The sequence below is a fragment of the Ailuropoda melanoleuca genome, chromosome 2 (genome assembly GCF_002007445.2).
Source record: "Ailuropoda melanoleuca isolate Jingjing chromosome 2, ASM200744v2, whole genome shotgun sequence".
Taxonomy (NCBI): domain Eukaryota; kingdom Metazoa; phylum Chordata; class Mammalia; order Carnivora; family Ursidae; genus Ailuropoda; species Ailuropoda melanoleuca.
In genome coordinates this window covers 1-26,201 of record NC_048219.1, presented here as the reverse complement: position 1 = coordinate 26,201, position 26,201 = coordinate 1, and the positions used below count along the sequence as shown (strand labels likewise).

The following is a 26,201-nucleotide window of genomic DNA, read 5'->3' as shown; positions in this document are numbered from 1 at the left end:
GGAAAGGATGGAGGGCTCCTTCCAGGGTGGTGTTAACTCCTTTTAGGGCGGTTTCCTCTTAGGGCGGGGCCCCTTGTCCCAGCCTGCCTTTCTTCCAACTTCATCACGAGGTCAGGAGCTTTGAAGGGAAAGCTAAGCCTGGACCGCCTGGGTTTTCTCTCTGGCTGATCCTAGTCGGCCAGGAAGCAGGCCGATTTATCTAAGCTCCGGGCCCTAAGGTGTGGGGTGGCTGGGTGTCCACCAGGTGGAGGCTGGAGGCAGGGTCAGTAGGCTCATCCCAGGGCCTGCAGCCCCGCGGGTGGAAACACGGGGCTGGCCGCGGTGTGGCCCCACGGGTCCAAAAGTGTGATGGCCACCCCGCCGAGGGCGGACCCAACAGACAGGCCGGGATGCTCGCTACACCTGACGCCCTCACTCACGATCCTTCCGTGGCTCCTCACACGTGTCCCATTCCGGCTCTCTCATTGGCTCTTTTCTCCCCCTCGCCGGCCCGAGAAGGCAGCCGCAAGACCGCCCATCCGATTGGCCCACAATCTTCGGTGTGTCATTCTGATTGGTCGAGGAGGCTCACGCCCCCCTCTCCCCGCCCCCCCGGAGGGCGGCTGGGCCACACTATAAAAGACAAGGGCGGGGGGACACGGGTAAATGTCAGCGCTTCTGTTTGGGGCTGCGTTGTCCTGTGTCTCATACTTGCCGCTACAGTGCCCTCGAAATCAGAGTTATCGTATTAACAGGAGGAAATACGGAGGCATCTTGGGTGAGTCCGACGCGGAGGAAGGCCGCGTGATCCGATCCCCCCCGCCCGCCGACGTGGTGCGCTCCGGGCGGGGCTCCGCCTTCTGGCCGTGCCCGGGGTTCAAGGTCTGTGAACAACCCCGGGGCTCACCGTCTGCGAACAGTTCCGCCGCGAGGTCGGGATGCTGCTCCTGCCGCGAGCGCTCCGTCGTGCCCTGCTGGCCCGCCCCTGGAGGGAGCCCGGGTGAGTGCGCCCCAGGCCTGCGGCGGGCGGGAGGGGGGTGCCCCAGGGCCCCTCCCTGCCAGATCCCCGCCGCGGTCCCGAGGGCTCCCCTCGCCGGGGGTCCCTTCCTCTAGCCCCCTGCGCCTCACCCAGGCTTTCCTCCCACTGCGACAACCCCCTCTCCCCGCTGTCTCTTTCCTTCCGCGAGGGGGACCTCTCCCGGCTCCTACGCTCGGAAAGTCACCTCCGTCGCCCTCGTCTTCCCCCCAATAGGGAACCCGCCGACAGAGTGCATCTCGATTTTTCGCACAGCGCTTCTCCAGCTCCCCACCCTCGGTCTCACATTCAGGACTCGCCTCTGGGATTCTCTGAGCCTCCTGTCTCCTCTCTACCGGGACTCCTCTTTCCTTTTCTCCCTTTTTCAAATTAAGTACTGGGCAGAAAAGGGACCCTTCCTTCTGATAGGTGGAACAGTAATACTTACGGAGTGCTTCTAATGTGCCAGACGCTGGGCTAGGCACTGGGTGCGTGCCTCACTGTGACGGCTAAGGGAGAGACACTGCCTGCGAAGTGCATTGATCGGTGCCTGGACCTTACTGCCCCGTTATTATTAGGGTCATCGCTTATCACTCACATTTAAACTGTGCGGGAGATATTCCAAATTACAGATGAAGAAACCAAGATGTAGTTTCGGGGTGGATCTGCCGTGCAAACGCCCCTGCGGTGGAGTTGGGTTCCTGGACCCTTGCCCACTCAGTGACACATGTTCTTAGAACTCCTCTGGGCTAGATGGGGGCGGGGGTGGGGAGGTAGGTAGGACACAGACCCTGTCCCAGAGAGGCTCAGTCTGATGGACGGGTGTTTCTGTGGGCCTCCCTTTCAGGGCTGGGCAGCCCCCGCCCCCAGTTCAACTTTTGTTTGCCTGACCCCTAGGACTGTGACCAGCTCTGTCACCCCTGCTGAGCTATGCCTTTTCTGAGTTAATCAGTTTCCCAAGGGATGGTAGGAGGTGAGTGATGCCCTGGGCATGGGTCAGTTTCAACACTGCTGCGTGTCCTTTCTGGGTGGGGGCTTGATAGGTTAAGGGCACAGGAAGAGCACATGGGGGAGAAGGGCTTCTCTCCCAGGCCACACTCCCCCAGGCTGGGGGCCACACTTGCCACACTGTCAGCGCGGTCTCTTCTGCAAGCTTCTCCCTGCACTTGGACGCCCCCCCCTCCATCATGGGGGAGGAAGCCCATTGTTTCNACCCCTGCTGAGCTATGCCTTTTCTGAGTTAATCAGTTTCCCAAGGGATGGTAGGAGGTGAGTGATGCCCTGGGCATGGGTCAGTTTCAACACTGCTGCGTGTCCTTTCTGGGTGGGGGCTTGATAGGTAAAGGGCACAGGAAGAGCACATGGGGGAGAAGGGCTTCTCTCCCAGGCCACACTCCCCCAGGCTGGGGGCCACACTTGCCACACTGTCAGCGCGGTCTCTTCTGCAAGCTTCTCCCTGCACTTGGACGCCCCCCCCTCCATCATGGGGGAGGAAGCCCATTGTTTCATGTATTTACTGAGCACCTGCTATGTGTCATGTTGTGCTAAACCCTGGAAGAGAGGGGTACGCAGGGGACTTACACGTGGATGGGGACTTTGGAGAGTTTTCAGTTTAATGGTGTGGGGGGGCTTAGCCATAAAAACTTCTAATACCTGGTAGAAAGCAATCCACATTCTTTAAAAAAAATGCTTATGATAGCAATAACATCTATCAAGGAAACAAGAGCCAGACACCAGGCACTGTGCCGATAAGCGCTGGACTATCCCCATTTTTACAGATGGGAAAATTACCTGTCAGTTCAGGACCACGGTGAGCAAAAATTGCAGTCGGACTCCATCTTCATGCTCTTAATTACACAGCCTTGGGAGTGGAGCTAAAATCTTTTGCAACCAGATCTGAAGGCTCAGATTACCTCTTTCGATGGAACAGCTGGCCCAGTGCCCAAGACAGGGTTTCTCAACCTTGGCACTCTTAACATTGTGGGCTGGGTAATCCTACATTGTGGGGGCTGTCCTGTGCCTTGCAGAATGCTTCGCAGCTTTCCTGGCCTCTGCCCGCCTGACGCCATGAACACCCCACAGTTGTGACAATATGAAAATGTCAAGACACTGCTGAACATCTCTGGGGCCAAAATTGCTCCTAACTGGCAGTCACTGCTCTAGAAAAACAGGTTTGATATATGGCCACTTTTTCATTTATTCAACTAATATTTGGGGGTGCACTTGGGCCATTTGTGGAGAAACAGTTTTAGAACATGTTTAATAGTATCTGTCAGTGTCCTGTTAGTAAAACTGGTGCTGAGGAAAGCCACCTCTTTTGAGGACCTGGTGTGGGTGACGTGCATAGTGTTTCCCTTTTTGCCTGGAGTGCCAGGAATCTCAACCAATTTGCAAAAATACCTTTTTTCTTAATTTCTTTATAGGGGTGGGGGGAGGTACAGAGGAAGAGGAAGAGAGAATCTTTTTTTTTAAAGATTTTATTTATTTATTTGCCGGAGATGGGGGGGTGGAGAGAGTGAGAGGAGCGAGCGAGCACGCTCAGGAGCAGGGGGAGCGGCAGGCAGAGGGAGAAGCAGGCTCCCTGCTGAGCAAGGAGCTGGATGTGGACCTCGATCCTAGGATCCTGGGATCATGACCTGAGCCGAGGGTGGACTCTTAACTGACTGAGCCACCCAGGTGTCCCAGGAAGAGAGACTCTTAAGCAGGCTCCACCTTAAGAGCCCTGAGATCGTGACCTGAGCTGGAATCAAGATTTGGACACTTAACTGACAGCCTAAGCCACCCAGGCGCCCCTAAAAAGACTCTTGATCGTGCATTTTCCTTTTTTTTTTTTTTTAAAGATTTATTTATTTTAGAGAGAGAGCGCGCAAGTGCATGAGGCGGGGCGGGGGCGGGGGCAGAGGGAGAGAGAGAATCCCAAGCAGGCTCCGGGCCCAGTGTGGGGCTCGGTCTCACAACCCTGAGATTGTGACCTGAGCTGAGAGCTAAGTTTATTCCAGCTTAACCGACTGAGCCACCCAGGGACCCCCACCCCCGCATTTTCTTTTTAATTACCGTGTGTCCATTATAAAAAGTATAGGTAAAGCAAAAAAGACAAAAATGACCTGGAATCTCCCCATGCAGAGGTAACCACTGTCCTCACTTCGATTATTTTCCTTTTAACTTTCCATGAATATATCTGCTTTAAAAAACCCAACAGTATAATGATGGGATCATCTGCAAACACTTTTTTGTAGTTTACTGTTTTATTTCATAGACTTGTCTATTTTACTGTCCCCAGGGCCTCGTACTTTTTAATTAAGTGGATTATTTTACTGAGCTCCTCAGCAGCCTGGCATGGTTTTATAGGCATTAGTATTCCCATTTCACTGATTAAACAACTAAAGCCCTTGGAAATTAAGGAAAACTTGTCTAAGGCTTTAAGCTAGTAAACACCAGGTCCCCCGTTGACTGCCTCCTGTCTCCTTTGGCCCTGACCTCCTGCTTTTTTTCTCTATTCCATTGACTTTATCACAGGTGTCCTCAGTTACGTCTCTGCAGATTCTTGTTGGAAAGAGCCAAGATACATATTTATATTTATGTATAAATTTAATAAGTAAAAGAACCAGTCACATTGTAGGCTTGTACTGAATGTGAAGTTTTCTCTATTACTTGCTTTTGTACCAGACGCTGCTGGGTGCCAGGGGTCCCCCGCCCCGCCCGCCACCATCAGGGGGTGGGCGGGCTGGAACCGGCTACTGTCCTGTTCCCTGCAAGAATCCCAGGTTGCTTTGGACTCCTCGCAGCCCACCTGCCTGCTTAGTTTTCGGCATTTCAGAACTCCCCAGTGCTTGTCCCGGCCTGCGTGTCCCTGGAATGGGCACAGGCTGTGCTGGGCAGGGGGGCTGGCACACCCTGTCACTCCCTGGACGTACTCTGCTCTCGGTCTTCCTAGCTGAGGCTGGGCAGTGCCCTTTGCCTGGAATGCTCTCCCCTGCCACCTTGGTGAACCCGCACTCACCCAGCGCTTTGTGGCCTTGGCAACGTGGCTCTCCATTGGCCCTTTAGTGTCCTGTCTGTAAAACGGGCAGGATCCCATCAGCCGTGTAGCAGAAGGATTAGAGATGATGTGACCAGTACCCTTACGTTACTGAGTGAAGGAATAACTGGAATCTACAGTGATCCTGATACTGGCTTCAGAGGTGGTTGGAATCCCCCCTCGGGCAGTGTTGTCGCTGGCGTTGTCACTGGCGTACCGTGAGCGTCTGCTTCTGGTGCCCAGCCCCTGGCCCGGCACATAGTAGGTGCTGCATGCTTGCTGTTGGAATGGCCCAGAGGACAGCGTAGGGTGGGTTCTGGCTCCGCCTCCTAGCTGCTCTGTGGCCCTGGGCAGGTTATTTGAGCTCGCTGTGCTGCTCGTGTTCCCATGTGGTAAGGTCAGGAGGAGCCCACCTCATAAGACGGCCTTGCAGAGGAAATGAGTTCGTACGCAGAAACCGCTTCGAAGAGTATCTGTACCTGGACAATGTTGCTTTTTTTTTTTTTTTTGGTTAAGATTTTACTCATTTATTTGACAGAGCACAAGCAGGGGGAGAGGGATAAGCAGAAGCGGACTCCCCGCGGAGCAGGGAGCCCGACATGGGGCTCGATCCCAGGACCCTGGGATCATGACATGAGCCGAACGCAGGCACTTAACCCACTAAGCCACCCAGGCGCCCTGACAGTGTTGCTTTAAGTATTGATCCCTTCCCCCAGCCATGGGCTGTCCCGAGTGCTCGCCCTGGATCAGGAATATTCAGACAAGAGGGTCCCAGCGGCGCAAGGATGGAGGCAGGTGTGGAGCTCGGATGCCCTCACTGCTCTCCCGTTGTCGTCAGTATTGACGCCCAGGCAAAACCCTTTCTGTCGGGGTTGACCCTGCGCGTCCAAGGGGAGGGGGCAGACACCTGCCCATCTTGGGGGTTTCTTACCCCGCCTCCCCGCCAGGCCTTTCCTTTCCTGGCACAGAGGGGACAGCACTCAGCTGAGCTGTCGGTGCCTGTGGACAGCGAGCCACTGCCCGCCCCTTTCGTAAGCTGGGAAATGCTGGGAAGGAGGCGGCCCCAGCTGGGCCGAGAGGAGGGCTGTTCCCTCAGCGGTGCTGCTCAGAGGTCTCTGACAGGTGGCAGGTGCTTCTGCCATAGCGCCTGTCTCCTGAGTGAGGGAGCCCTGGGTTCGGGTGCTGCTCTGTGGGGCAGGGAGCGGTGCCCTGAGCCATGCGTGAGCACCGGAATCTCAGAAGTCAGTTTTCTCATCTGTAATAATAATGATAATAATAATAACAATATTAATAGTAGGAATCCTGGCACTTTCCTCATGCATTCGTAGCTGGATTCAGGAGATAAGCACTTCGCGTAGTGCCAGGCATGTTGTAAGTGCTTGATAAATATTCCTTGATGTTTCCGGGGCAATAAAGTGGAAACAGCTGGGGTGGGCCTGATGCTCCTCCCTTGGGGACCTGCCTGGGCCCCGGCACTTTCTCTCTGCTCACCGCCCCTTATCTCTGGGATAAGGAGGATTGGTCTTATCAGGTCCCAGATAAGAGCTGGGAAAGTCTGGAAGCTGAATGAAGCAAGGGTAGTTTACTTTCTCCTCCTCTCCTTGGCTTTCGTCCCCCCTCACCCCAGCTACTAGGGGCCTCCAGCTGTTAGCAGAAGAGCACTGGCCTGGGAGTCCAGTCCTGGGGGCCTGGTGTTGCTCTGACAACAGTTTGGGTGTTCGTTGTTTTCTCTCCCCTCCCCTTTTTTTTTCTTGATGAATCTGATAAGAGGTTTATCAGTGGGTTCTTTGTTTTAGAAGGTATTTCTCCAATGCTCCTGTGTGCCAGGTGGGGTGTCCGGGGGTGAGCGGCTGGGGGAGGGGGCGCTGATGGCTTGGTTGGAGCACAGACAGGCAGAGCTCCGTGAGTTGTTGGTGCTGTGACCGGAGTGTGGAGCTCAGAGGTGACCCATCAGGTCCCCGTCCAGGTGCCGGAGGGTAGCATCCGAGCAGAAGGGACTCCAGAAAGACTCAGGTGGCCGGATCGCAGCAAAGTGGGCAGGGTGGAGGAGTGATGGGAAGTGAGCCTGGAGGCCTCAGTAAGGATTCGGATTTTTTATTGCAGAAGCGATGAGAAGGCCCTGAGTAGGCAGGTTTCACTGCCTGTGTCTGAGTTGTCTCTGTGTCCTTGAGATGTGCCATCAGTGTGCTGATGAGAGAGGAGGAATGCAGTCCTGCCTGGAAGGGCCTCGCAGGTCCTCACAGAGACTCCGGGTTCTGTGAGTGGTTCTCCTCTGCCTTCCCCTAGCCAAGGGAAGGGTGCTCATGTTAATCCCAAATGGCCCATGAGCCAGAATAAAAGTGGGGGGATTGGTTTTGTCAGATGTCCTGGGATTATTTTTGGCTCTAGTTGACTCAGGCTGATCTTTGAATTCTGTTCCCCACATTCGGACGGATGGGCAGCTGGGCTGGGGCTTGGAGACTTTCCAGGCAGAAGGGAAGCCAGGGGGGAATGGGATCCTGTGGTCACAGTGGGCCNAAGACACCTGCCCATCTTGGGGGTTTCTTACCCCGCCTCCCCCCCAGGCCTTTCCTTTCCTGGCACAGAGGGGACAGCACTCAGCTGAGCTGTCGGTGCCTGTGGACAGCGAGCCNGGTCACAGTGGGCCTCTGCCCTGGGGAAGGTAGAGAGAGGCCTGCAAGATTTCTGTTTTGGACACTGCCTGGGAAGGAACGGGTTCGGGAGGGCTGGTAGCTACCGCATTTTAAGCTGGGGGGAACGTGGTGCTAAGTTTATTCCAGCATTATCTGTTGAGTGCCCGGGCTAGCCCCTGACTGTGGTGACCTTGGGGGCGTCTGAGAACCATTTCGCCTTTGAACGCCTGGCCTGGTGTGGTAACCTGCGTGTGTATATATACATACTTACACATATATGAGACACATCTANTTGTAAGCTGGGAAATGCTGGGAAGGAGGAGGCCCTAGCTGGGCCGAGAGGAGGACTGTTCCCTCAGCGGTGCTGCTCAGAGGTCTCTGACAGGTGGCAGGTGCTTCTGCCATAGCACCCGTCTCCTGAGTGAGGGAGCCCTGGGTTCGGGTGCTGCTCTGTGGGGCAGGGAGCGGTGCCCTGAGCCATGAGTGAGCACCGGAATCTCAGAAGTCAGTTTTCTCATCTGTAATAATAATGATAATAATAATAACAATATTAATAGTAGGAATCCTGGCACTTTCCTCATGCATTCGTAGCTGGATTCAGGAGATAAGCACTTCGCGTAGTGCCAGGCATGTTGTAAGTGCTTGATAAATATTCCTTGATGTTTCCGGGGCAATAAAGTGGAAACAGCTGGGGTGGGCCTGATGCTCCTCCCTTGGGGACCTGCCTGGGCCCCGGCACTTTCTCTCTGCTCACCGCCCCTTATCTCTGGGATAAGGAGGATTGGTCTTATCAGGTCCCAGATAAGAGCTGGGAAAGTCTGGAAGCTGAATGAAGCAAGGGTAGTTTACTTTCTCCTCCTCTCCTTGGCTTTCGTCCCCCCTCACCCCAGCTACTAGGGGCCTCCAGCTGTTAGCAGAAGAGCACTGGCCTGGGAGTCCAGTCCTGGGGGCCTGGTGTTGCTCTGACAACAGTTTGGGTGTTCGTTGTTTTCTCTCCCCTCCCCTTTTTTTTTCTTGATGAATCTGATAAGAGGTTTATCAGTGGGTTCTTTGTTTTAGAAGGTATTTCTCCAATGCTCCTGTGTGCCAGGTGGGGTGTCCGGGGGTGAGCGGCTGGGGGAGGGGGCGCTGATGGCTTGGTTGGAGCACAGACAGGCAGAGCTCCGTGAGTTGTTGGTGCTGTGACCGGAGTGTGGAGCTCAGAGGTGACCCATCAGGTCCCCGTCCAGGTGCCGGAGGGTAGCATCCGAGCAGAAGGGACTCCAGAAAGACTCAGGTGGCCGGATCGCAGCAAAGTGGGCAGGGTGGAGGAGTGATGGGAAGTGAGCCTGGAGGCCTCAGTAAGGATTCGGATTTTTTATTGCAGAAGCGATGAGAAGGCCCTGAGTAGGCAGGTTTCACTGCCTGTGTCTGAGTTGTCTCTGTGTCCTTGAGATGTGCCATCAGTGTGCTGATGAGAGAGGAGGAATGCAGTCCTGCCTGGAAGGGCCTCGCAGGTCCTCACAGAGACTCCGGGTTCTGTGAGTGGTTCTCCTCTGCCTTCCCCTAGCCAAGGGAAGGGTGCTCATGTTAATCCCAAATGGCCCATGAGCCAGAATAAAAGTGGGGGGATTGGTTTTGTCAGATGTCCTGGGATTATTTTTGGCTCTAGTTGACTCAGGCTGATCTTTGAATTCTGTTCCCCACATTCGGACGGATGGGCAGCTGGGCTGGGGCTTGGAGACTTTCCAGGCAGAAGGGAAGCCAGGGGGGAATGGGATCCTGTGGTCACAGTGGGCCTCTGCCCTGGGGAAGGTAGAGAGAGGCCTGCAAGATTTCTGTTTTGGACACTGCCTGGGAAGGAACGGGTTCGGGAGGGCTGGTAGCTACCGCATTTTAAGCTGGGGGGAACGTGGTGCTAAGTTTATTCCAGCATTATCTGTTGAGTGCCCGGGCTAGCCCCTGACTGTGGTGACCTTGGGGGCGTCTGAGAACCATTTCGCCTTTGAACGCCTGGCCTGGTGTGGTAACCTGCGTGTGTATATATACATACTTACACATATATGAGACACATCTAAGAAGACAATTTTCTTAGAAATACAGAGGAGGAGGGGTGAGGAAGGGCGAGCATTTTTAACCTCACAATGCCCCTGCAGGGCACACAGTACCACCCCTCTTTTTCAGGTGGGGAATCTGAGACCTGCTGAGTTGGTAATGATGGGCTGATGTCTCAGAGCACGTGGGGGTTTTGGTCCCACAGGTGTCTGCTTCTGGAGCTGGGCTTTCTGCGCGCCCTGCGATCCGGGGTCCAGGCTGGGGCTGGGGCATGCACCTCCAGGCTCCCAGTCCACATTCCTCCTCAGCGGCACCCTCCTGGCTATAGCCGATTGACTGATCAGTGGTGGTGTGCTGCTGCTGGAACCTTCCAGGGGGCCCTGGGGGCACATGCTGCCCCCCCTTTCCTGACTGGTGTGGAGGCTTATGGTGGCTAGAGTTTTGCAGCCACTCTGTTCCTCCCCCCACTATAGGTGGGGGGTCGGTGGGAACCTGAATTTATGGCGTACCTGTAGCTTTGTGTGACTGTCTCCTCGGCTCTTCGGAGTAAGCCAGCAAAAGGGCTGGTGGGAAGCTGGCCTAGCCCCACATTTCTGCCCTTGGTTAGGGGAAGGGTGGGGCATGAGGAATGTGACCGCCCTGCTCGGGTGGGGTGGGTGCTGCCTGGGAGGTGGGGTGGGGGAGGAGGGAGAAGGCCCAGCTCGCTTAGAGCCGTTAGGCAAAATCTTGGGCAACCGGGGCTAGGCAAAATCTTGGGCAACCGGGGCCCTGCCCTCCTCCCTCCTGGACCGCCCGGGCTCCTCTCAACACTTCCTGTCATGCTTCCTGCTCTGGGCCTTTGTCCTTGCTCTCTTCTGTGCCTGGAATGCTCTTTCCTGTCCTTCTCAGATCCCAGATTGCACACAGACGACACCTCCGCCGAGAGGCCTTCCCTGATCACCTTAACTGGAGCAGCCCTACCCTTCCCCTCGTTCTCACATCCCTTCTGTCCTCACTGTGTTTATTTCTTGCCCATGGTATCTATTGGGGGTTAGCTGCTTATGATGAAGGATAGTTGGTAGGGACCCCCCCCAACAAGAGGAAACCACCCTTAAAAGGATTTTACACCACCCTGGAGGGAGCCCTCCATCCTTTCCCACGTGATAGGTAGATGACAAAAAACTGATTGGATGGTGGGCTCAGGGGGAGTTAATCACAGTAAAACAGCCCTGAACAAGTCCATAAAACCCCCTAGACTTAGAAACTCTGCTGGCAGCCCTCTCAGTCCTCTCCCTCCTCGGGAGCTTTGTACGATCCCTTTGCTATCACTCAGTTAACCTTGCTTTGCTGCCCACCACGCTGGTTTACCTCGTCATTCTTGGAAGCAGTGTGACCAAGAACCCCGGGGCACCGAAGGAAAACAAATCCTGCAGCCCATGCGGCCCGAGGCCTTGCTGTCGTGGTCACTGCTCTGTCTCCAGTGTTCAGAGCAGTGTCAGAGACATAGCAGGTGCCCAGGAACCTTGCAGAATGAATGAAGGACCAGTCCTCATGGCCCCTGGTTTCGTGTCCTTCCTCTAGGCCTTCCAGGCTGGGTCTGTAAACCTCCAGACCCTTTCCCAGGGAGAAAGAATAAAAAGTATAAAAAGTGCCCCCCAACACTCACAGCCCAAGTGACACTGAGGCCTGGAGGACCCTCCAGCTCAGGAGTGAATGACCTCAAGTCCTGGCTCTTATCCACCTGTCCCCCCACCTCGCCATCCGCAGACATGTTAGGGGCGGTGGTCACCAGTGGTCACCAGTCAGTGAGGTCATAAGGTTCAAGACCGAACAGGTTCTCCAGGAGAAGGAGTTCTTGAAATTCAGGACCCTGGAATCAGACCCTGAACCCCAAAAGCCGCCCTCCCCATGGCTGCGAGCTAAACTCAGGGCACTCCTCCAAGGTCCCGACCCACATCTTGGATGTTCTTGCCCACCTGGGGCTCAGCTCTTTGTGCCAAGGGAATCCCAGCTGGGTTCCATTATGATGAGAATGAGCTCTGGAACAGGCTGCCTTTTCAGCCCAGAGAAAGCAGTAACTTGGGGCCCGTTGGGATGAGGGCTGGATGGTGGGGAAGGAAAGGGAGAGCCCACCTTCTCTGTGTGCAAAACGCTTAGAAGTGGTTTTGCGTTGATGGAATGTAAACTTCAAAGGCCATGCATGTTTGAATGCTGGTTCTCACAGACCCAGAGGAGGCCGGTCACGTGCCCGAGGACGCACAGTGACAGGGGTGGGCCTGGAACTTGGATTTTGGACCCCAGGGCCAGTTCTTGCCCCCCAGTTCTGTACTTGCTCTGGATTTCAGGATTCTGGGCCAACCCAGAATCCCCCCCGTCCGCCCCCACCATTGGAGGTAGGGGGGCCGGTCTGGCGGCAGCTGCCACTGAACTGTGTGCCTTTGTTCCCTGCCCTTGTACCCCAGGATATGGTGGAAGCACACGTCCTCCCTGAAGGTAGCCAACGAGCCAGTCTTGGCTTTCACACAGGGCAGCCCCGAGCGAGATGCGCTGCAAAAGGTAATGGGGCAGTGGGGGCACCCAGTGGGGGTAAGGTGTGGAGCAAGGACAGCCTTCAGCAGCCCCCCAGGATGCCTGTCCGTGCCTACAGCCATCACCCCCCTACTGCACCTGCCCCCAGGCTTGGAAGGAAACCGGGTCTGGGACAGCCGTGCATCTGGAGGACGGGAGAGGCTGGAGGCAGCAGAGGGGGCAAGCTGGGCCACTTTGGGGCTCCCTCCAAAGGTCAGGGGTTGTAAGCCCACAGACGTTTTCTGCTTAAAAACATTGTCCCGTTAATTGCCAGTATTTTAAAAATCGTGAGATGTCATGTACATTTCAGATACAGTTTTCTATTCTGTTTATAATGGGAGGACCTGGCAACACTGGCCTCCCCTTCTGGCAGGACAGGAAGTGACAGTGGACAGGGGCTGAGTCCTGAGCAGAGCAGATGCTCTCTGACCTCTGAGCCCAGCCCCCTCGTGTTTCTGTTCTGGCCTGGGCATCTGTGTTTGCAGGCCCTGCACTGGGGTTTTAGGTGGGGCAGAGAGGGGGGAGGAAGTACCCATCCGCCCTCTTGTCCCCTCTGCAGGCCTTGAAGGACCTGAAGGGCCAGACGGAAGCCATTCCGTGTGTGGTGGGGGACGAAGAGGTGTGGACATCAGATGTGCAGTACCAGGTGTCGGTGAGTCCAGTGGGCCGGCGGGGCTTGGTGTCTCCCTGAACCTGGGGTCCATCTCTCAGGCAACAGATCAGCTTGTCACACAGGGGGTTTCTGCCCCAGGGGGGTTTTACAGTCTGTTCCCAGATTTTGAATTCTGTGCGTGGATATAAAACTTGCAAAAGCAGTCTTGGGGGTATCATCGTAGAAGATGCTGACTTCACGCCTGCCAAGGGAGTTAAAATAGTGACTGCCACCAGCTTTGCTGTCTCTTTAAAAAGTGGACCCATGGGCCACCTAGAGGCTAGGAAGAAAGGACAGAATGTCAGAGTTGAAGAGCATCCTTCCAAAAAAGGACAGTCTCCAAAGCCCTGGCCCCTATTTTGCAACTGTTGCTTTGGGGGAAGATAAGCCCATCGGACGTGAGCACCCAGGGTGTGTCCAGGTGTTGCCTCCTCCTAGAAGCCCTCCGGATGGAGCCATGCTCCCTTGAGAGGCCCTGTCCCATCTGCACAGGCTCCTCTTTCGGGCATTGCCACTCCTCTTTGAGGGAGGAAGAGCAGGAGTTAGCTGCCCGTTTTACAGATCAAGGGACAGGCTCAGATATTAAATGACCCGCTCAGGGTGGCACAGTGAGATCCAGAATAGGGATGATTATTCCGGGTTCTCCAGAACCACATCCCATTGATTTTGATTCAGGTGCATTTTCGAGGGAGGATTTGGAAGCAGCAATATTCACTCATACGTTGCGGTAGGATCATCTCGCTGTGGCCTCTGGGTCATGGAACGAGAACCGCGGAGCCCTAGGTGCTGGAGACAACCCAGACTCGCCTTTACACCTCCCGGTGACCGCAGGGAAGCGAACACATCACTTACAGTAGTCACAGTGTTCTCGAAATAAATCCCAGCTGCACGATGGGGGCAGCACAGCCCTTCCCCGTGGTGGTCCGGGAGAGAAGTTTCTCCCGAGGGTGTCCGAAGGACGCGGCGATGCGACAGACAGGGTCCACACAGGGGTCTCATCTCACGCGCAGATGTTTCGCGGGGCCGCCTTTTGCACACTGTCCCTCCGTGCAGGCCGAGGACATCCCCAAAGCCCAGGGCCTGGGGATGCCGGGGGTCACCCCGCAGGCCCGTGGCTGCTGCTGGGGGAGCTTTTCTGTCTCCAGTTCGGGACAGCAGCAGCTTTTGTTTCCAAACCTAATGAGGGGGAGATTTCACCTACACATTCAAACGGAAGGTGGGACGATGTGGCCACGCCAGGCTGTCGTGGCCGCAAGGCACCGCGTGGCTAGAACATGTCCGTGGGCCGCTCTCGGCGGGGGGGGTTGGGGGGGATGGGGGGTGTCCCCACCACCCCTAGTGCACGATGCCAGCAAGCAGATGGGCACATGTGGGGCTTCTAGCTTTGTGCCAAGCAACCCGTTGCAAAATGAAAGCCGTGGTACGTGAGCCAGGTGGCCCCCTCTGTGGCAGTGTCCCAGAAACCTGTTTGAAGCTGGAAGAGACCCCAGCCCTTCTTTCCAGCAAGGCACATGTAAGTCATGATAATAAAACCCAGCCAGCTGGCCACGCCTCTCGGAGGGCAGGCCCAGGGCAGACGCGGGCTCTGCCCTCTCCAGCGAGAGCAGGTGGTCCCTGGTCAACAAAGAAAGAGATGGGAGCTCTAGCGGGTGAGGGACTGGGGACGGCACGGGTGCTGTGCTGGGAACGTGGAGGCCACATCAGGCAGGGTGGTCGGAGGGCTCCCTGGAGAGGTGACCTCTGAGTCAAAGCCCGAGGATGAGGGTGGTGGGGGTTCGCCACCGGGCAGAGGGGTCCTCGGGCTGAGTCCTGGAGCTGGGAAGGGGTGCCGTGACTTGCGGAACAGAGAGGAAGCCAGCGGGGTGGAGGGGTGGGCGGAGGTGACTTCCTGAGGTTCTTGTCATCTGTGATTAAGGAACCTATTCTGAGAGCACTGGGGAGTCTCTGGAGGGGGTCAAGGGGGGCGTGACTTTCCGGAAGAGCCCCGTTGCTCCTTACAAGAGAGTGCTTTCTAATTTCAGGACAGAGTGAAGAGGGGAGGGCTTGGCAGGACCTGTGAGTCCAGACTTAGACCTGTGGGTGTCCAGGGCTCCCGGGTGGCCAGGGAGTTTGGGGCGGGAAGGTGAGGAGAAGGCCAGGTGAGGAGCTGGGATTCAGGGGGCCGGGAAAGAGCCCGGAACAGAGCCTGGGGAATGTCAGTCCAAGGTGGGGAAGTGCGGCGCACCTCTGTGAAGGGTCTGCCCAAATCTGTGGGCTCCCCGCCTGCCTCCATGGTGGTGGGTGGTGGGCGCCTTTGAAACCATGGGGTTCCACTCCCTGGGGCTGCTTGACCCAGAAGTGGGCACCCAACCCCAGGGGGGCCGGTTGGATTTACGGCCCTGGCACTTAGAATGGGAAACTGGCATCTCACTTTGAGGGGTTAGAAGCTACGGGGAGGACACCTTCCACCTCTGAGACGCGTGACCATGGTGGGTCTCTTGAAAGGTGCAGGGTGCCGCCTGTCAGAGGAGCAGAGAGGACGAGAGCACCTCACAGTTTTCCGGCCGGGTTCCTTGAGTCTTCCTGAGGCCCAGCTGCAGGCCATCCGCGTCACCATAAGGAGGTCCCTGTGCGTAATAAGTTCCCCTTCCTGCCCGCTGCCTGGTCACGAAGCTTTGAGCTACTTGACCTCCCTGTGCCTCAGTCTTCGCGTCTGCAAAATGGGATGCAGTCGTGCTGTGTAGGGTTGTTGTCGGGGCGAATGGATTGATCCGTGCTGAGACTCAGTGCCCGCATGCAGACCGCTGAACAGACTTCAGCTGTGACAGCAGCTGTCCCTGTTTCCCTCAGAGCCTGTAGCTGGTTCATCAAAAAAAGCACTCGGGGCAGACCCGTCGGTGTTTCAGACCTCAGGAAGCCATTCACTGTGGTGTTGGGAGGCTTTCTCCTGCAGGTGTGCTGTGGGTTTTCTGTGGTGTCACTCACACACCACACGGCCACACTGCCCAGCCCATAACTCAGTCCTGCCCACAGGCAAGAAAGGGCCTGAGGAGTTCTCACAGCAGCTTCCATGATTCCCGATGGATTTCTCTAGAAGGGGGTTTCGGAGCTAATGGTGGGTTAAGCCCCGTGCCGACATTAGCCTAAGAAGCCACCTGCTCAGGGTTCATCGAGCCAGGAACTGGCCTACACTTTGGATGGATCAGGAAACTCCTAGATCTGTAATTTGGGGGAGTCAAGGGTTGGCCCTTCTGCGGATGGGGGAGGCACATTCTGGCTCTGTCCAGATGGAACCCTGAGCAGGTGCATGCAGGGTAAGGCTGAGGACCATGGGCCCCCAGCTCTCAGGGTTCTGAGGGTGCCCTGGGGCAGGAGTCGCCCACCCACAGGGGGCGTCCTGGAGCCCCCACTCCTGGATCAGCGACCAGAGGGTCCCAACACCTGGAGCCCTGGGAGCACAGGCTGGGATCACTCAGTTCACCCGGCCCCTCCGCGCTGCTCCAGCTTCCCGCTAGGATTTTGGTAACCCTCTGGGCGGGCACTTCCCATTCTCATGGCCCGTGGTGCCTCACTGACCTGGCCACGCGGTAACCGGAGGAACGCAGGCATGGGAGGCAGCGGCCAGCGCCTGGCTGCTGGCGTGGGGGAGCTGCGGTCCGCTGGGGCTTGCTGAGTCGGAGGGCCTGGCTCCAAGCTGCCTCCTCAGCTCCCGAGCATCACAGGCCAGTCTCAGGTGTGGACAAGATACAGGTGACTCTGCTGGGGGGTTGAAATGAGGCGGAAAGGGCCACTTTCTCCTGAACCCTAGACCAGCACTGCCCCAGTAGAACTTCTCTGCAGTTACAACATCAGTATCCACACGCTGTCCCACTACAGCAGCCACGGGCCACGCGTGGTCGTCTGGCCCATGGAACGTGGCAGGTGCAGCCGAGGAACGGGGTCGAAATGTCAGCAGGCACGTGTGGCTAGTGGCTGCCACGTTTGATGGGAAAGCCGCAAATAGCCCATCGGCAGACTGCTAGGTGGCAAAAGTGTTGAGGAGTGTGGCGGAAAGAAGTGAAGTTTCTCCCTGCCTTATTGCGCACGCTGGCTTCTGGCGCTGAAGGGTCCATTTGTGTTTGTGAAGGGTCTTCCCTTTTCGATGAGTATATCTGGGTCCCCTGCCAGGGGCTGGAGAAGTGGTCGGTGTGTCCGCCGGGCACTCGGGACAGCAGAAATCCTGAGCGGCACCCATGCCTGAGCCACAGCCACGCACCGCACCCGCCCCGGCGGCATTTTCACCCATGAGCCCATTTGGCCCTTCTCCCCATGCTGTGAGGCAGGGGGTCCCCATTTCCCGCAGAGGGAGACTTGGAAAGGGAACTCACTTTACTCCGGCCCCCAGCTAGTAGGTGGCAGAGCTGGGATGTGAACTGTGTCTGACCACAAAGTCCACACTTTTCCCTGAAAGACTGTGCGGTCCATGCCTTTCTCTGGGACTATGAACCTGCCAGAGTGGGGACAGTCTTACTCACCAAACAGCAGGTGCTCCGTGACCCCTTCGAGAGATGGATGTGGGGATTGGAGGGGAGAGGGCGAGTGTGCTGAGGACTCTGGCCTGGAAGGCGAGCTCTGAGCCCAGCCATGTCCTGTTCTGGCACCTCTCTGCTGGGCAATGACCTCACTCTTCTCTCATCTTGCAGCCCTTCAACCATGGACACAAGGTGGCCAAGTTCTGCTATGCAGACAAGGTAAGTCCCTGACGACTCTGGGCTGGGGCGCTGGCCCTCTGTTCCCCTCCTGGCTGCTGGCGTGCAGGCGGATGTCAGTGCTGCTGCCCTCTCTGGCCGTGGAGGGTGGAGTCTTTGACAAGGCTGGGCCTGTCGGGGGTTAATTCGAGCTAGATGAGAGCTGCGTGGGCCGCGGCTGACATCCCCTGACGTGCCTGTGGCCGCAAGGCAGCCTGGTTTCCAAGGGGGGTAGATTCTGCGAGGCTGAGTCAGGGACATTGGAAGCACCATGGATGGGAAGGCCGACAGAATCGGCATCGTGGAGGGGCAGCGAGAGGGGTTGGGGTGCACTGTGGCAGGGGGGCTAGGAGCTGGCATCATGTGGCAGCGAGGGCATGCTGGCTATGGTTCTGGCCTGGCAGGGACAAGGCCAGGCACCTGACCTTGAGGGCTGGAGGCTCTAGCTGGTGGGATCGGGGGCCCCAGGAAGACGGTGAGTCCCTAATGAGACCACAAGAGAAAGCAGAGCTGGTTTAACAGCTACGGGACTCAATGCCAAGTCCCTGGCATGCAGACCTCCCTGGCAGGTCCCTCAGACCTCCAGACGGCAGCAGGACAGGCTCGGAGCCTGCGGTTGGCCAGCAGGTGATGGGGACACTGTGTTTGCCACTTAGCCACTGGGGCCGAGGGAGCCACGGGTCCGTGGGTGGAGGGTGACCTCTAGTCTGCCTCGCCCACTCCCCCGGAGCCCTTCCTGCTGTGGGAGACAGCCCTGAACCTTTTCCTCTTCATTAGGCCGTACTCAACAAAGCCATTGAGGCTGCGTTGGCTGCCAGGAAAGAGTGGGACCTGAAGCCTGTTGCAGACCGGGCCCAGATCTTCTTGAAGGCAGCGGACATGCTGAGCGGGCCACGCAGGGCAGAGGTCCTTGCCAAGACCATGGTGGGACAGGTGAGGTATCCATGGGCACGGTTGGGGTGGGGTGGGAGGCTGTCATCCTCCGTCCGATACAGCAGCCATTGGCTGGGCTGCTTCTGGGAGCCAGGATGGCCCCGTGCCGTCTTCCAGTCTCAGTCACACCTCCGCAGCCCTCAGAGTGGGCTCTCTGACACCTCCAGCCGGTCACTCCAGGCTTACAAACCGCCACGGTCTCTGTCTCTGTCTCTGACTGTCCCGTCCCAAGTCCTATGCCCAGCGCTCAGGGCCCTCTGTTTCCGGCCCATGTCCAGCTCGCCGGCTGCTCGGCCCATGAGGTCTCCTGTCTGGATTTAGCAGGACCCTGGACACTGCAGGCGTCCCGTCTCCCTGCCCTGCCTCTACCCCAGTGGCTCTGCCTGGAATGCTCGCTCTCTCTTCTCTGTCCTGTGAACTCTTCCCTTCGAGCTCCAGCCCAGATACCACCTCCTCTGTGAGGCTTCCAGAATCTTCTCTGTCTGGAAGGGTTCGTCCCCCCTCTGCGCTCCTGTAGCATGCTGTTCGTTTGTCAGTTACAGCTCAGATTGTGTTGGGTATAATGAGTTCCTGTGTGTGTGTCAGCTCTTTGCAAGCTTTTTGGAGAAAGTAATCCTGAGTTAGCTGTTCTCCATCTTCCTGGAGTCATAGAAGTTCCTGATAGACGTTTTTGGACTGAATACATGTGGAGCCAGGGACTGGCACCCGCAGCTCCAAGTGGGGAAGGGAGCCCAGGGAGAAAGGGTTAATTTCGCCCTCTCCTGGAGGGAGACTTAGGCTCTCCGTCCCCTGGCGGGGTAGGCTCCCCGTCCTGTGGTGAGGGCCCCCTCTGCTGCACAGAGGTGGTATGACAGCTCCGTACCGGTTAAGGGTCTCCTTGATTCTCAGTGGCTCCTGGAGTGGTTGTGGGCTCCGCTGTGTCCCTGGTGAGCCACACACACTCGACGGCCAGATTAAGGTGCCTTATTAATGGACTCAGGAGCTTGTAGGAAGGGTGGTGGCCTCACAGAGCCGGGGCCAGAGCATCTTAGCTGCTGTATCTCCAGGTCCCAAGCAGGGTGACTGCTGCCAGTGACCCTGTGCGCCAAGAAGAGCTGCCCTGATCGAGAGAAGCCCCATTCTTGCAGCCCAGAGGCTCTCCCCCGACCCTCACATCTTTCAGGAGGAACGGGCAGCGGAAGGAAATGTTTGCTGTTGTCAGACCTCCTGCTGCTTGTTCCAAGCGCCCTAGCGGGGGCACCTGCTCACCCGGGGGAAGGAGCCGCCAGCACCGTGGGCACACGGTCGGTGTTGGAAAAGGGCCAGCGGGAAGCATGTCTGTCGTGGCTGACCCTCTGGTTGTCCTGTACGCAGGGTAAGACGGTGATCCAGGCGGAGATCGACGCGGCGGCTGAGCTCATCGACTTCTTCCGGTTCAATGCCAAGTTTGCCGTGGACCTGGAGGGCCAGCAGCCCCTCAGCGTGCCGCCCAGCACCAATAGCGTCGTATACCGGGGACTGGAGGTACCCACAGGCGGCGGGGTGGGCAGGAGGCTGCAGGAGGAGCCTCGAGCTTGGCCTCACCACCTCCTCATCCCCCTTACCCAGGGCTTCGTGGCGGCCATCTCCCCCTTTAACTTCACGGCGATCGGCGGCAACCTGGCTGGGGCGCCAGCCTTGATGGTGAGATGGTGACCTTGGTGAGGTCGGGCAGGGCGGTGGGCAGGGGCGGGCGTGCAGCTCTCATTCCTGCCTCCGCAGACGACAGGGCCTGGCCCTGGCTGCGGGGAGACGCCCAGAAGGCAGAGGCACTGCCGGCCCCTGAAAAGGCTTTGGGGTCTGAGACTGGGGTGACTCCCAGCTCTGCCCTGCACTGGGGGATCCCCAGGCAAGCTCCCAGACATCTGAGGTGGTTTCTTCCTCCTCCTCCTCGAGGTGGAAATCTAGAAAAGCCCAGAGTGCAGGGTTGTGGGGAGCAGGTGAAGCCGTGTGTGGGACACACGCGTGGGACACGTCTGGCCCGGTGTGGGCTTCGTGTACAGGGACTGTTGATGGTGATGGCAGATCACGTTCCAGGCCTACTGTGTGCCCCGCGAGTGATCTGTCAGGTCTAGGAAATGACCACACAGATAAAGATTCGGACTTAGCTTCCAAGGCCCCGGCTCCACTGGCCTTGTCAGGGAGAAGGTGGCTGTCGCCCTCATGAGCTCCCTCCATAGGGGGTGATGCACCCTGCCCTTAGCAGGCCTGCGTGGCTCATCGGGCAGCAGGAGGAGGGCTGGCAGGTGGCGGGGGCCTGGGCCCCACAGGGGGCGGCTGGCTGATGTCGGCGCTGCCCCTGCCCCGGGCTGTCCTTGCGCATCTGTGCGCAGACACACGCACCCGGGTGCCCATGTGTCCTCAGCCAGGACACGTGCAGGGACAGCCCTGTGAGCATTTGCCTGCCACATCCAGTGAGCACCCAGCGATGTGGAAATACCCAGAACAGACCTGCCCAAGGGGTGCTGGCAAGACGAGTCCGTACGGGCTTCTAGAAGAAGGGGGCCTTGGCCGGGGGTGGGGGGACAGGGTGTGGTCCCACTGGCAGGGGTTTTTGGAGCCCCGTGCCTGACACCTGGAGCAGTAGGGACATCCCGGCCTGCTGAGGGGCCTGGTGGCTCCACATGAACGATGGCTGCACTTTAGGATGGGGTGGCAGTCGGGGGCGGTGACCCCTGGCCCTGTGAGTTGTCAGCATGCCTCCCGGGCAGGGCAACGTGGTCCTGTGGAAGCCCAGTGACACCGCCATGCTGGCCAGCTATGCTGTCTACCGCATCCTCCGGGAGGCTGGCCTGCCCCCCAACATCATCCAGTTTGTGCCAGCGGACGGGCCCACATTTGGCGACACTGTCACCAGCTCGGAGCACCTCTGCGGGATCAACTTCACAGGCAGCGTGCCGTAAGTCCCTGGGGTGGGGTGGGGTGGAGTGGGGTGGGGTGGGGCAGGCGGCGTGGGGACATTCGCCAGGCGATAGCCTCATGACCTCTGTGCGGGAGCTGGAGGTCAGGCACTGACCATCCCCGCTGACTCACTGTGTGGCCGTGGGTGGCCCACTTCACCTGTCTGAGCCTTCATTCCTTGATCTGTTCAACAGGAATATGGTCCCTACCTTGCAGAGCGATTGTGAGGGGCCAGTGAGTTAACAAAGGGGAAGAACTTTGGGCTGGAAGCAGCCTGCAGACGTGTGGTGATGCTGATTTTGATGCCACCTCTGTCACTGGGAAGGGCACAGGGGAGCTTGGGATGAATTGGAGGAGGAGAGTCAGGAAGGCTTCTTGGAGGAGGCGGTACCTAGGCAGAGGAGATAGCCAAACAAAGAGGGGGTAGGGAGAGTGCTGTGGGAGAGGGAAGAGCACGCACAGGGCCTCAAGGCTAACACTCCTATGCTCGGGGAGCCGCTGGTGGTTCCGCGGGGCTGGAGTGTGGGGTGCCGGGGCCGAGCTAAGAGTGTGGGCAGGAAATGGTTCGATCGTGACTGCTCCTTTATTCAGTAATGAGCAGGTGTATATGTCCAGTGAACGTATGGACAAGTCCTGATTCTTGGAGGGTTTAGTCCCGTGACTGTAAGGCCTTGTGAGCCCGCAGAAGTGTCTAGACTTTATCCCGAAGGTGACTGGGAGCCACGAAAGGTTTTACACAGGGTGTGCATGAAGCAGCTTTGTTTCAAACAGGTTGCAGACAGGTAGCTGTCTAGCTGGACCTGGCAGGTGGCCCTGTCTGCTCTGACTCCTAACTGAGATGGACCGACCTCGTACAGTTGGCACAGTTCCACGCAGAAATCCTTGAGATTCCAGGCTCCTTTTGAGAACCTGCCCCTCTGGGACTGCGTGTCCACAGGGCACTGCTGGCTGGAGGAGGGGTGGAGTGCTGGCCCATCCTTGCCAGCCTCCCCAGGCCCTGGGCCTCTGCGTGTCTGGTCCTTCTTCCCCTGCCTGGCCGCTGGGCCCTGCATTCACAGCCTCTGTCCCAGGTGATCGCTCTGGCTGCTCTATACACAAGTCACCAGTGGCCAGAAGCAGGAGACCAGTGAGGAGGCTGTCCACGTCCAGGAGGGGACAGCAGAGGCCTGAAGCAGGGTGGAGGCGGTGGGAATGGATTCAAGTGAGCAGGTGGCAGGGAGACGCGATCCTGTGTCCATGGGGTTGGATCAGTAGATGGGGGTGTCCATGGGAAGGTCTAGGCTCTGGGCAGAGGGGGGCCTGGTGGGCACCTGGGTGGTGTGGGTGGACACGACTAGTCCCATGCCGGTCCCTTGGAGTGAGGTGCCCAAGGGTCATCTGAGTGGAGATGTCAGGGTCTGCATTAGGGGGTCCTTCCTGGTGTCCCTGGGGACACCTGCAGTGGCTTCCAGTCTCCCTCGCTCAGCCTCAGGCTCTCCTACCCCCTGTCCCCAGGGTTTGCCGGGTGTGATGGCAGCTTTAGAATTGCTGAGGAGGACCATTTTCCAAAAAAGCCCACGCTGCCAAGCGCAGGCCCCACGGGTCCCCGCCTATTAGCAGGCGGAGTAGGCCTGGCCCCCATTTGCCATGCTCTGATGAGCAGTGGGCTTAAAGGTAGGAAAGTCATAAATTAGTATTAGCTACTGTGTCGCAGGCTCCCTGGTGATTAGCATTTTTATTGTTTTGTGGCGCTAAGGTTGGTCACACGTCGGAGCTTGGGGAAGGGGGGGCTGCACTCCCTCTCCTAGGACCCTCCTTGGTTTGGCCTCCGGAGCTGGGGCGCTGGGCTGGGGGTGCCCCTCCCAGACCGTGGCGGTGCATGATCTTGCCACCAAACCTACCTTTATTCCTTCCCCACGGGCCCCGAATGGAGCCTGTCTCCAGCTGCCCCCGCCTACCCCGTTCCCCCCCACTCCAACGCTTGCTCTGATCCCTGCTCCCACCTGCTGGGCTTTGGGGCCCCTTCATCTAGTAGGGCCTGCTCCCCACCCCCCAGGACCCTCCCTGTCCCAGGGCCCTGAGCCTTGCCCCGTCCTCTACTTTCAGCACCTTCAAACACCTGTGGAAGCAGGTGGCCCAGAACCTGGACCGGTTCCGCACCTTCCCACGCCTGGCCGGAGGTAAGGGTCCCCTCTCCTGGCGCCCTCCCTGTGGCCCCAGGGAACCCTCCCTGACTGTCCTGAAGGAGGAAGAGGCCGAGGTGGTGCCCCCGTGGTGGGGGGGCAGCCCTGCAGGAGCTGAGCAGTGAGGGGCCTCTGGGGCGGAGCCTCGGCTCTGCTAGATCCTGGGGCTTGGGCCCTAGAATGTGCGGTTCATTCATTCACTCGTCATTCAGCAAATGGAATATTAAGCCGCTGTGGAGGCACTTTCTGGACACCAGGGATGCTGGGATGGCGAGAGGCGCAGACCCAGCCCTCGGAACTTGTGTTCGGTGGCAGGAGGCAGATGGCAGCATACAGACGGTGTGGAGAATCCACAGAGAGGAAGACGGCGTGCAGAGACCCCCGGGCGGGCGTCATCTAGGGTGGTGGGTCGGGTGGCCCTCTTCAAGGAGGGAGCCTTTGAGCTGAGACCTGGATACAGAGAGGAAGCCAGCCAGCCTCGCAAAGGTCTGGGGAGCCGAGCCATCGCGGGCCCGGCGCTGTGTGGTGGAACCTTGGGTGCTGACGGAGATGCAGTGTGTGTGTGTGTGTGTGTGTGTGTGTGTGTGCACGCGTGCTGTGCGGGCGGGGCGGGGGGCCGGAAGCCGCAGGTGCCTGTCGAGCACTTGAAAGGCAGCTGGTGTGACCGAGGAAGTGAATGGTTTGTTTTGCTTCATTTAAATGAGTGTGAATGTGAATAGTCATGCGTGTCTGGCGGTGGCTGTTCACCGAGATGGTGGCAGAGGGACCTGTAGGTGCTGGGGCCACGAGGTGGGAATGAGGCCAGTGTAGGTGGCATTGGGAGGCAGGGGGCCGGCAGGACAGGGGCCCGAGAGCTCTGCGAGGCTGGAGCTTACTGAAATACTGCGAATTTTCCCACAAAGAAACACATGCATGGTCAAGGAGATTTGCTGTGTGGAAGCAAAACAGATTCCTTGTCTGCAGGACTTCCCAGAGCCTTTAATGCTTTTAAAGGCATGACGTATTTTTAGGAGCAAGGACTGATACACGTTTCCTAAACTCTCTGGCCCCCATGGACCAAGATTTTTGGGCAAAGGGCTGAGCCCCTAAGAGAAGGCCCTCTAGGCTCACACAGCACCGCAACAGTGGAGGGGGCTGGTCGTTACACGTTCTTGCTCCTGGGGATGACGTGGGGCCCATGGGGAGATTGGACCCACTCCTGAGCTGGTGGGCGCTCTGATGGGGGGTCAGGAAAGGTGTGCCCTCAGCCAGCTATGGTGTCGCCACCCCAGTCCACCCTTCACAAGGTGGGAGCAGTGAGCTGTGTCTGGGTTTCTGTTTTCTGCCCCCTTCCCGCTGCGCCCCGAGGGAGGGAGGCCGCTGCTTCTCGACCACCTCCCAGCCTCCAGACTTAATCTATGTCTCTGTTTTCTTTTCTTTAAGTATTTTTTTATTTAAAAAATTTCTACACCCAACGTGGGGCTTGAACTCACGACCCAGAGATCAAGGTTGCACGCTCTTCCGGCTGAGTCAGCCAGGCGCTCAGTTTTCTTGTCTTTAGAATGGGGACGACAGGGTTGCTGTGGGGCTTTCAGGAGACAAAGCAGGAGGTGCTCTGAGTGGAGCTTGGCGGGTGGTTCGTGCTCTGTGACCAGGAGCTGCTGGTCACTAATGTTTCATGGAGGGAGAAGACCAGGGCCCAGGGGCTGAGAAAACGAGGGGGGGGGCGGTGTTTGCTGCCGTGAGTAGGGAAGAGGGACCATCCCTGGTGGCCGACGTGGAGTAGACCCCCTCCTTCTCCTCCCACCGGGTTGGGGGTCGGGAAGGTGCCAAGAAAGCTATGTCCACTTCTGGGAATGGATTGGCTCCTGGGAGCCTCAGATTCTGGTCCTTCTGCCTTGATGGTGGGAGCAACCCTGCCCCAGCCTCAGTTTCCCCAGCCACAGGGTGGCAGATGGGCCTGGCTCGCCGGCTCTGGGGCGCTGTCCAGCCGTGACCCGGGGTTGGGGCTGCACACACCTGTGCACAGGTACAGGCAGGGCTGGCCGGGAAGCCGGCTCCCCTCACGCCCCCTCTCCCCTGCAGAGTGTGGGGGGAAGAACTTCCACTTTGTGCACCGCTCGGCCGACGTGGACAGCGTGGTGAGCGGGACCCTGCGCTCGGCCTTCGAGTACGGCGGCCAGAAGTGCTCAGCCTGCTCCCGCCTCTACGTGCCGCGGTCGCTGTGGCCGCAGATCAAAGCGCGGCTGCTGGAGGAGCACGGCAGGATCAGAGTGGGCGACGTGAGTGGCGCGTCCTCCCTGCCGCGGCCCAGCGGGTGGCTGATGGGATTGGAGGCTCCTGGGCTGTGGCGGTGGCGGTGGCGGTGGCGGCGGGGCTGGGGTGTGCGGGGAGGGGGCTCCCTTTGTCTGCAGCCCGTGGTGACTCCAGCTCTTCTGGTGTCTCCCTTGCCCCCAGCCAGCAGAGGATTTTGGGACCTTCTTCTCGGCCGTGATTGATGCCAAGGTACGGGCAAGAAGCAGGTGTTCCTGGAGGGTCCGGGCCCGTGTCCTGGGTGGGAGAAGGAGGGGGAGACGTGGGGGCCTTGACTGGGCGTGACCTGGCCCCACTGCTCCAGGCAAGGC

The 26,201-nt window shown here is 58.1% G+C and overlaps 1 protein-coding gene across 2 annotated transcripts; it reads left to right on the top strand.

The window, feature by feature from the left end:
- The first annotated feature begins 663 nt into the window (after positions 1 to 663).
- On the top strand, positions 664 to 26,190 carry ALDH4A1 (aldehyde dehydrogenase 4 family member A1). Of its 2 annotated transcripts, none has more exons than XM_034645248.1 (11): positions 664 to 979; positions 12,121 to 12,214; positions 12,786 to 12,878; positions 17,540 to 17,587; positions 18,362 to 18,517; positions 19,871 to 20,020; positions 20,105 to 20,179; positions 21,247 to 21,434; positions 23,522 to 23,595; positions 25,663 to 25,859; positions 26,035 to 26,190. In XM_034645248.1, the coding sequence occupies exons 1-11, from the start codon at positions 918 to 920 to the stop codon at positions 26,173 to 26,175; spliced, it is 1,278 nt and encodes a 425-aa protein (XP_034501139.1). In that variant the 5' UTR covers positions 664 to 917; the 3' UTR covers positions 26,176 to 26,190. The 2 variants fall into 2 exon arrangements, with proteins under 2 accessions (XP_034501139.1, XP_034501130.1); XM_034645239.1 differs by lacking the exon at positions 664 to 979 and adding an exon at positions 8,853 to 9,165.
- Positions 26,191 to 26,201: the final 11 nt, after the last annotated feature.